This window comes from Nycticebus coucang, chromosome 9 (genome assembly GCF_027406575.1).
Source record: "Nycticebus coucang isolate mNycCou1 chromosome 9, mNycCou1.pri, whole genome shotgun sequence".
NCBI lineage: Eukaryota > Metazoa > Chordata > Mammalia > Primates > Lorisidae > Nycticebus > Nycticebus coucang.
The window spans coordinates 50,721,894-50,733,402 of NC_069788.1; the positions used below are offsets into that span (position 1 = coordinate 50,721,894).

An 11,509-nucleotide genomic window follows, 5' to 3' on the forward strand; every position below is an offset into this window, starting at 1 on the left:
CGCATTATGGTGCCCCGTGATCGCATTAATGTACACAGCTATGATTTAATAATAAAAAAAGAAAAATAAAAAAAAGAAGTTGTTCCTACTATCTATATACTTCCAACTACCATGAAAATATACAGATGAGAAGCCTACCTCTACTGTGTACTTGAGAGTCTTTCCCCACCTATGATTATTAATATTATTATCTATCACTAAGAGTAGTAAATTTAAAAATATGGATAAATTTTTCTTTCAATGTTAAAAACTAATGATACTGGAAAACAGTATGACTGTTCCTCAAAAAATTAAGAATAGAACTATGACATGATCCAGCAATCCCACTGGGTTGTAACTCAAAGAGACAACTGTATTCCCATGTTCATTTCAGCATTATTCACAATAGCTAACTAAGATAAGGAAATAACCTAAGTGTCCATTGATGGAGGAATAGATTAAAAACATGTGATCACACACAGACATACACAATAGAATATTATTTAGCCATAAAAAAAAAGAAAATCCTGCCATTTGTGGCAAGATGGATGAACCTGGAGGACATTGTGCTAAGTGAAATAAGCCAGACATAGAAAGAAAAATACTGCATGATGTCACTTGTAAGTGGAATCTAAAAAAGCTGAACTAGTAGAAGCAGAGAACAGAATGGTGCTTTCCCTGGGCTACCCCAGGGGTGGAATGGAGAGATGATACAAACTTTCAGTTACAACACGAATAAGTTCTGGAGATCTAATGTAGATCATGGTGACTATAGCTAATTATACTGTACTATATACTTGAAAATTTCTCAGAAATTAGATATTAACTGTCCTCACAGAGCTTACTCACACACACACACAGAAATGCTAACTATCTGAGATAATAGATGTGTTAATTTGCTTGTGGTAATTATTTCCACAATATAGATTGATGTATAAATACACATGCATCATCACATTGTGCACTTAGAATGTACACAATTTTATTTGTGAATTATACCTCAATAAAGCTAGAAAAAATAAAAATAAAGAATGTTTTAAAACTAATGGTATTCAGCAAAAAGAAACGATGTTAAAGAGGAGTTTTAGTGTATCTTCAGTATGTCACTAACTAAGCCTACTAAAGTAAATTAAATGTATTCTGTTTTATTTCTTTTCATGGCATCATCTTCCTACAGGAGTTATCAATTGAAATTTATTTTCAGAGTTGATGGCCAATTTCCTTGCTTTTGTTATTTTTAGAAGGTGAAAGGTTGATTTGATCTGAAAAGAAATCAGAATATATTGGATTTGCTATTTAAAAGCTACCTTGCTGAGCATCGTGGCTCATGCCTGTAATCCTAGCACTCTGGGAGGCCAAGGTGGGTGGAGCGCCTGAGCTCACAAGTTTAAAATCAGTCTGAGCCAGAGTGGGACCCTCCCATCTCTAAAAATAGCTCAGCATTGTGGCAGTCACCTGTAGTCCCAGCTACTTGGGCGGCTGAGACCAGAGAAGCACTTCAACCCCAGAGTTTGAGGTTGCTGTGAGCTAAGATGCCATAGCACTCTAGCGAGGGTGACAAAGTGAGACTCTGTCTCAATAAAAACAAAAAAAAATAAAAGCTACCTTGATTTATTGGCATTATGCGCAGTGACAAATTAAGTCATGGACAACTACTTCATCTTTTATCTAACATTCCCATTTTTCCCACAAGAGGGTGAGTTATTTTCAGACAAAAAATGTGTGATAGTCATGTATGTTACAAAGAATCCCACAATCAGGGACAGAGTAGACAATAAGATTTAGCTAGTGAAGGGAATTAAGAGTAAGTTGATGAATAAATGGACAGATGAGCGAATAAATAATTTTAAACAGGTATTTGTTCATACTATTCAATGTGAGAAGTATATAGATCTATAGGATAAATTATACATATAGTGTTTTTAAAAAGTGTGCTTCAGCCAATTAATAGTACTATGCATTTTTACTATGTAATAAATAATGCTATTCATCACATCATATTGACCATTTGCCTTTGCTGTGACACTTTTTAGCTTAATTAAATTCATGTTCAATAAAAACACTCCATTAGCCTATGCTTTTAATATTGTCCCCCTTTATATATAATATATTGATGATCAGTTCATTACCATAGCTTATGAATTGTTAGAAACATTTCAAATATTTTAAAAATAGTCTCAATATTATTCAACTACATGTACACACATACATATACACACATACTTGTGTCGAAACCACAGTCCATAATTTGCTAACAAAATACAGAATTCTTTTTATTAATTAATTTATTTATTTTTGCAGTTTTTGGCCAGGGCTAGGTTTGAACCCACCACCTCCGGCATATGGGGGCCAGCACCCTACCCCTTTAAGTCACAGGTGCCACCCCAAAATACAGAATTTTTAAAGACTAATGTAGTATTAATCAAAAAATTTATGGACAATCTCAGGATATTTCAGAATTAAACAATAAAAAGAACAACAAATTTGTGGCTGAGCTACTCTATGTTTAGTGAGTTGCAAACTAAAAGTAAATCACTGGGCGGTACCTGTGGCTCAGGGAGTAGGGCGCCAGCCTCATATACCAAGGGTGGCAGGTTCAAACCCGGCCCCAGCCAAAATGCAACAACAACAACAACAAAAAAAAAAGTAAATCACAAAGAAGCAGGGAAATGCCCTCAAATATGGACAAGACCCTTTGAAAAACAATTGCAAGGCACTTGATTACTCAATCACATCTCCCACTCCCACCTTGTTAGTCTCTTCACTGCCCCTCTTATATCTTTGTTTCGGAGAGTGTAGATTAGAGGGTTGAGACTAGGTGTGACAACAGTATAAAAGAGAGCAATGAACTTGCCTTCATCTTGAAATTTTCCTGATGGTGGCTGAAGATATATGCATATGACTGGAATGAAAAAGAGAGACACAACCATAAGATGGGCTCCACATGTGGCAAAAACTTTCTGAAGTCCAGTGGTTGATGGCATCCTTAGTACAGTCCGGGCAATGGCACCATAGGAAGTGAGAATGAGGATCAGAGGGATGAGAACAAAAATGGCACTCATCACCATGAGGGTCAGCACATTAGCACGGGTATCAACACACGATAGTCTCAGCAGTGCAGGAACTTCACAGAAGAAGTGATCCACTTGGCGATGTCCACACAGGGGTACCCAGAAGGTAAAGGATGAATGAAGTGCTGAAATGGTGAAGCCACTTACCCAAGAAGCCACAGCCAACAGGTGGCAGACACGAGGGTGCATGAGGGCAGTGTAATGCAAAGGCCTACATACAGCTGCATAACGGTCATAGGACATCACCACCAGGAGGACACACTCTGTGATTCCCAGTGCGAGGACAAAGTAAAGTTGAATCATGCAACCAGCATAAGAGATGGTCTTTTCAGGGCCCCAGAGGTTGACCAGCAATTGAGGGATAGAGCTGGTGGTGTAGCAGAGGTCCAGAAAAGAGAGGTTTGAGAGGAAGAAGTACATGGGAGTGTGGAGGTGGGAGTCCAGGTATGACAGGATGATGATGAACAGGTTGCCTATCAGTGTCATCAAGTAGAATATCAAGATCACCACGAAGAGAACTACTTCCAGATGAGGCCAATTAGAAAAACCCAGTAGAAAAAAAAAGTCTTCATAACTTGCATTATTTTTCATCATTTTTTCTGCTGTACTTGAAGAATCAATTATATGAAGTCAAAGGCTTCCCATGCATTGTCAAACATTTACAAACAGATTTGGGGAAAATGTGTTCCACTTATGCCACATGGCAGTAGAATTTTTAGTTTTCTTTTTATGTTTCATTCAGATATTTGCCCTGTTAAAGATACAATCAATAACTTCTCAAGTGACTGAGCTCTTTTTATACATTCCTAAGTTAGCTTTGTATAAACAAAAACTAAGATATTTCATAACCAGAAAGACGATTTTCATTTAAAATACTTTTTTATAAAAAAACTTAAATTTATTTCTTCTCTTCTGCATTTTCAGGCTATTTCCAATTTTGCAGTTACAGAGAAAGAAATAAACTGCAATCTTTTTTTTTATTATTGTTGGGGATTCATTGAGGGTACAATAAGCCAGGTTACACTGATATTAACTGCAATCTTAATCCACATAATCTTACAATGGTGTAGATAAGAGTTTCCAATATGACAAAATGCAATACAGTAGTAATTTTATCTTTCATTTTTATGTATGTATGTATGTATTTTGATTTTTTAAAGGCTGTGTCTCACTCTGTCTTCCAGCCTCAGGGTTGTGCAATCACAGCTCACTGCAGCCTCAAACTTCTGTCAAGCAGTCCTCTCATCTCGGCCTGTTAAAGTCCTGGGATTACAGGTGTTAGCCACCATGCATGGCCAGTAGTAACTTTAAAATGTTAGTATCAGCCAAAAATATGAATTGAATATGATTATAGAAAGAACAAAATGTTAGTTTATGTATGCTAGTAGCTTATTTCTAGATAAAAATACATGCAAGTGTAAGTATAAATAACACGTGAACATGCACGCACTCCCAACTCATGAATACTCACAAAATGAGCAAAGCTAATTAGCAAAGAAATAAAGTAGATTAGAGGAATCAGTGATGAAATGCTTTCAAAAGTAAATGAGAATATAATATTGAGAGACAAAAAAAGAATTAGAGAATCTAAGAAAAATGTAGGAAGGGGAAAAATCCATAGGGAGGGTATTTGAATGCAGAAAAGAGGAGAGGAACTCTGATTGTGATACTTGAAACTGAAAAAATATATATCACAGGGTGCTAAGACCTCGCAAACTGGGATTTTTGAACATAGTTTCTACAAATGTCATATGATTTAAGATAATAACATATAGAATTTAAATTCTGAGTCATAATTTATAATTTACATATTTTTAGTTTTCTACAATTTATAATGGAGCTTCTGAATAAACATTATCTAATATTAGTAGATAATTAAAGATATGGGAACTTTGTAGAAACTCCAATGACAAATTTGTCTTGTAGTCATGCTTTCGTTAAAAATAAATTCTGACTTGGTGCCCATAGCACAGTGGTTACTGCACCAGCCACATACACTGAACCCAGCCCAACCCAGCTAAACAATAACAATTGCAACCAAAAATAGCCAGGTGTTGTGGCAGGCACCTGTAGTCCCAGCTACTTGGGAGGCTGAAGCAAGAAAATCGCTTAAGCCCAGGAGTTCAAGGTTGCTATGAGCTGTGCCGCCATGGCACTCTACCAAGGGCAACAAAGTGAGACTGTCTCAAAAAAATAAAAATGAAAGCTATAACCCAGTTACAATCTAACAATAGGGGGAAGTGGGAAAGGGGGTGGGGTGGGTAGAGGGAGGGGGATCGGTGGGATCATACCTGTGGTGCATCTTACAGGGGTATTTGTGAAACTTGGTAAATGTAGAATGTAAATGTTTTGGCACAGTAACTGAGATAACGCTGGAAAGGCTATGTTAACCATTGTGATAAAAATGTGTCAAATGGTCTATGAAGCGAGTGTATGATGCCCCATGATCATATCAATGTATACAGTTATGATTCAATAAAAATAAAAATTGAAAAAATAAATAAATAAATAAGTAAGTAAGAAATTCAAATTTGCACAGATAGTTTGATTTTCAGTTACTTATTTTCTGTTGTGCATTATAAATCTTTCATGGGGAAGATATATGATACAGTTTTTTGTATGATACCGTTTTACTATGAGACATAGGAACTCACTCATTTAAACATTCCTAAATTGCTTTGCTGTACCACTTTGCTCCTTTCCTGCCACAGCCAACTCTCTCCTTCATACTCTTGATAGATAGAAAAAGGCAAAAGACAAATTCAACCACAACAGACTCACCTTCAGTCTATTGAAGAACATTTAAAGGCTGATATAGTGTAATGTGGACCCTTGAAAAGGTGTAAGGGGTGTCTAATTAGTTGAATTATAGCTAGACATCTAGGAACACTGATCTTGGGCCAAGTCAGTGAGACTGATTCAGGCAGGAATAAACATCTTTCCATATTCTTGGTAATATAAATGATCATTAACCTTTTGAGAGGTAATGGAAAAATTCCAAGGAATTTTTTTATTTCCCTAAAATGAGAAGTAATATATGCACATATGCCACAAGATGCTTGAACTTAAGTACTATGGATGCTTTCTCTGATGCAGACATTATTTTCTTCCCATAATGCAGCTGCCTCAATTCCTTATTACATTAATTTAAAGAAAGAGGAAGCTGTGATATTTATTTTATCTGTTGTATGACCAGTCTTTCAGCATTCTTCTGAAGATGAAAAGAGGGATGAGAGATATGGGACTAAAAAAAATAGGGAACCGATTTAGAAAAAAAATTGGAGTTTTGATCTTCTACTTGGTGGAAAAGAGCAAAATGGGGACCTTATCAAAGGTAGCTTTTATGAGCCATGGAATAGAATATCTTCTCTCTTCTTTTAAATCAAACACTATGGGAAAAATCACAGCTTAGCACCCTCTTCTTGTCCCATTATTACTTCTTGTCCCATTGTAGCATGACTACAAGACATTTTTCTAATTTTTTTATATTTATTCCTTTTTAATATATTTGGATGTTTACTTTAATTTTTAATTGTTGAATAATAATTGTATATATTTATAGGGTACAATGGAATGTTTTGATATATGTATACATTGTAGAATGATTATATTAAGCTAATTAATGCATTCATCACCTCACATATCATTTTTTGTAGTAAAAACATTTACAAACTACTCTTTCAGCAATTTTGAAATATAGAAGCTCTCTATCTAGTTCTTAAGCTGTGCTCTATCAACGTTCTTCAGTACTGACCTTCTTGTGTTTGTCCACGTTTCCTGTCGTTCTCTTCCTAGTCTATGACCTCATGTATAAACTGATGTGGGGCTCTCTGATTGTCATGCAACCTTAAAATGTCAACCTAATTGTCTCTCCTTAGACTGTTTTTACCAATGTACTAAATATAACTGCAGATAACAGATCTGAAAATAACTCTGCACTTCATTGCTACAGAAGAAAGAACCTGAGCTTGTACAGGAGAGCTACCTTTTAACAAAATGCAGAACACTTTAGGGCATTCAAGGTATCTAGGGATGGACTCCTTATCCCAGAGCAAATGGAAACAAAAAGAATAATGGGATTTTCTTTCCTTGGCTGGCACTCTCAGGAGGATAACTCCCAAAGTTGCAATTAATGCCCCTCAAGGAGTTGTCCATGGTGTGATGTTCACAACACAAAATGCTTCTCAGAAATACCTTCAGCATGATGTTGTAGTCTTAATGAGATGAAAATGAATTTATCTGGTGAATTTATCTTTTCCAACACAGAAACAGCACTGTGAGATATTTACAATGAAGGGAATGGATTCTACTGACTCATCTGATTTTTTTCCCCCAGTTTCTCATGGGGCTAAGGCCAAATTTACAAGGCAATGGTTCAAAAGTAGGAGAGGTTTGAGACCCAGTCAATAGAAAAACTGAAATACATAAAGACTAAAACATGTCTTTTCCTTATCAACAGGGTCCTCTTTTAAAGGTGCTTTAGGTATTCTATACCGTTTATGCTTTCTTTTTTTTTAATTTCAGATTAACATGAGGATACGATTAGGTTACAGTGTTTGCATTTGTTAGGTAAGGTCGCCGTTGTAGTTGTGTCCTGCCCCCAGCAGGCATGCCATATACCCTTATATCGTGCCCTTTAGGTAGAAGCACACCAATCCCCCCCCCGCCTTCCCCCCAACTTTAATTAAATCAAGTTTGTCTCTTGTGTGGGCATGCATTACTTCATCTACTGGCTTCATATTAGTATTGAGTACATTGGATATTTGCTGTTCCATTTTTGTGATACTTTACTAAAGAGAATGTTCTCCAACTCTATCCAGATTAATACAAAAGATGTAAAGTCTCCATTTTATGGCCTAATAGTATTCCATGCTATACATAAACCACAGTTTATTATTGATCCATTCATGGGTTGATAGGCACTGGGTTGTTTTCCACATCTTGGCGATTGTAAAGTGAGCTGTGATAAACAATCTAGTCCCAATGTCCTTATGATAAAACAATTTTTTTTCTTCTGGGTAGGTACCTAGCAATGGGACTGCAGGATCAAATGAAAGGGCTATATTTAATTCTTTGAGGATTCTCCATACTTCTTTCCAAGGAGGCTGTATTAGTCTGCAATCCCACCAACAGTATTTATGCTTTCTTGTCTTTCAAATTCAGTTATAATTTTATCTCTGGGCAGTGCCTGTGGTTCAAAGGGTAGGGCGCTGGCCCCATATGCCAGAGGTGGCAGGTTCAAACCCAGCCCCAGCCAAAAACTGCACAAAAAAAAAACAAAATTTTATCTCTACAAAAGTTTAGAAAATCATTTCAACTTTTTATTATTTCATTTTTAATTGTAACATAATAATTTTATGTACTTATGGGATACAATGTAATTTTTGCTATAAGGATACAATATGGAATGATTAAGTCAAGCTAATTAACAACACCATCACTTCACATACTTATTTTTCTTGTGTTGAAAACTTTTAAAATCTACTTGTTTAGAATTTTTAAATATACAATATATTATTATAAACTACAGTGTCCATATAGTGCAAATATATCTCTTGAACTTATTCCTCCTAACTTAAACTGTGCCTTTAACTAGTATCTCCCTTTCCCATCCTCTGCACCACAGTCTACTTTCTACTTCTATGAGTTTAACTTTCTTAGATTCCACATAGGAGTGAGATAATGTGCTATTTGTCTTCCCATTACCTGGCTTATTTCACTTCACATAATGCACTTTATTTTTTTTTTTGAATGAACAAAGATGTCTTTATAAGGTTTTTTCATGAATTCATTCTAAATATACCGAATAAAAAATGGTGTCCTCTCATTTGTAGGACACCAACAAGATTTTCCTTATACTGTCTCAAAATTTAAAGGTCAGTTTCCCCAGAGGGAGTGCAATGCATCATAAAACGGCCTTTTTTGAGGGTAGGAGAGGAAGACTTGGGCAGGATACCATATTAAATAATACCATGATAGACATGCAAGACTGTTACCCAATCTAGATAATTTATATACATTTTGATGACTTAAAAAAGCAAAGCAATCATTTGTGACAAGCCTAAAAAGCTTGATATGTTTAACATACTTAAGAACTTGTTTTGTGTGGTGGGAATTCTCTAATTGTATCATGTGGGCCTTGTGAGAAGTAACAAAAAGAAGGCCAGTTTCTGTTAAGTTTGCTGCTGAACATTTCATTCCACCCTAATAAAATACAACCAGGACTGAATAGAGGGTGGATACCTTACCTTAAAACACAAAGGAAAAGTATGTCAGTGCAAAATATGGACTAAACTGCTTTCAGGAAAAATGGTTTTAAAATTGATACAGGTTGAAAAAGGAATCTTCCTTCATTGTTTGGAGTACTCCCAATTTAAGGCAGAACTCATCCATTTTAGTTTCTATAGTTAAAAATTTTTTCTCTGCTTATTTAGTTGTCTCCTCTTTCAACTGCTGCTGGATTCGTTTGGCATAACTTTCTGCAACGGAGTTAATGATAGACAGAATGAAATAACACACCATCACAATGACCAACTTCTCAAACATCCAGGACAACCAGTTTTCCCCCTGTAGTGGGCCCTTTTCACTTTTATGGTGAAGCTTCTGCCACTGAGCCTCCAGGTATTCCTGGAATGGCTTCTGCAGAGATGGACCTAAGCTGGGGACAACACCATTGAAAGCCACCATCTGCTCCACTATGTGCTTGCTGAAGTTATTATAACAAAAATTTTCTGGATATGCATTTTAATTATTGCTTTTACAATTGGGGTAACACCAAAGAAGGTCCAAAAAGGTACCAGAAAGTGTCCACATGTTATTCTAGCCAGATCAAATTGAGGATTTGGAATTGAAACACAAGCCAAAATTCCAAAAAAATCCAACCTTCTGTGCTAGGTTTTGAACTGCCAGTTTAGCCTGGGAGGCAAAATCGTGTGCAGTCTCTGCATGTCCCAGCACCTCTTCAAATTCCTGATACTCTTCATCATCTGGTTCAATACCTGACAGGTGAGCTGCTCTGGACATGAAATACGGAGGCAACTCTCCAATTGCTATACCAATACCTCACATGCAATCTTCAATCCTTTTAGGATGATACTCCACAAAGAAATGATTCCTTCAATGCCCTCTTCATCTGGACAAATAATCTGATTGGGATAGGGTGGTTCAGGGAAATTAACTGAATTGCATTCATAAGCAGCTAGTATAACTGAGACTATATGTGGACCCAGGTAAAGCAGAAAGGTATGCAGCCCTGTTCCAAGACCAAATTCCTAAGCCTATCCAGCATACAAATTAAATTGTTTCTCTATACATTGGACATACTGTTGATGTGCTCCTTCAACATAATACATAGCTAATAAGCACAGCAAGCAGCAGTAGAAAAGACACCACGATGCTTTGATGATGCCATAATTTTGAGGTTCATTCCTTCAAGATTACAAGGATTTCCAGAGAAAAATATTGCAAATTTATGAGTGGCTGTTACCACAGGACAATATTCTGCCTTTCTTCCCGATCCCTCCTCTTCTTTTCATTCATTGAAGAGGGCTCTGTGAAATTCCCATTATGTTGTTCCTTGTTCATTGCTACACGTCTCTGGTGACAGTTTTTTCCATTCTCTGCCATTTCATAGATCAGTAACTCTTGAGGAGCTACCCGTTCTGACTCTGGGTTCTCAAGATCCTGGAAGCAGCTCCTGACCAACTCTTACACCCACCGCTGGGCTCTGGCCAATTGGAACTCAACATAATGCACTTTAAATTCATCCATTTTGTAAAGACAGAATTTCCTTTTTCTGTAAGTCTGAATAGTGTTCTGTTGTGTATATATGTCACTTTTTTTATTCATTCATGGATGGACATTTAGGACCCTTCTCTATCTTGGCTATTGTCAATAATACTTCTATGATCATGGCAGTGCAGATATGTGTCACCTGACTGACACACTCAAACTTAACTTCTTTCCTGGTGTTTTGGGAGAAATTAACTGGGCACCAAACAGACCTATAAATGGCATCTTTCTGATTATAAGGACACCTGATCATAAATAGGACAATTAAACATTCATTCTTGTTAGGTTATATAGGTAATTTTAGGAATTTATTCACTTCTTCTAGGTTATACTATTTGTCGGTATTTAATTGTTCATAGTATTCTCATATGATATGATCCTTTGTACTTCTATGGTATTATGTATAATATCTCCTCTTTCATTTCCAATTTTATTAATTTGAGTCTTCTCTTTTTTCTTTAATTGGCCTAATAAAGATTTGTCAATTTTTATTATCTTTTCAAAAATCTAACTCTTAGTTTTATTGATGTTTTCTATTATTTTTCTAGTCTCTATGTCATTTATTTCTGCTCTGATATTTGTTATAGCCTTCCTTCTGCTAATGTTGGGCTTAGTTTATTCTTTTTTTCTAATTTATTAAGGTATGTTAGGTGGTTTATTTGAGATCT

The 11,509-nt window shown here is 36.1% G+C and overlaps 1 protein-coding gene and 1 pseudogene across 1 annotated transcript; both read right to left on the reverse strand.

The window, feature by feature from the left end:
* Positions 1–2,627: 2,627 nt before the first annotated feature.
* Positions 2,628–3,804, reverse strand: LOC128594277 (olfactory receptor 2J1). The gene has a single exon (XM_053602952.1). It carries the CDS (start codon positions 3,642–3,644, stop codon positions 2,709–2,711), a length of 936 nt encoding a protein of 311 aa, XP_053458927.1. The 5' UTR covers positions 3,645–3,804; the 3' UTR covers positions 2,628–2,708.
* A 5,672-nt stretch (positions 3,805–9,476) lies between these two features.
* On the reverse strand, positions 9,477–10,682 carry LOC128593820 (vacuole membrane protein 1-like; annotated as a pseudogene).
* Between the last annotated feature and the right edge of the window lie 827 nt (positions 10,683–11,509).

Coding starts and splice junctions, on each gene's coding strand:
- LOC128594277 (XM_053602952.1), bottom strand. CDS start 3,644: ATGATGAAAAATAATGCAAGTTATGAAGACTTTTTTTTTCTACTGGGT.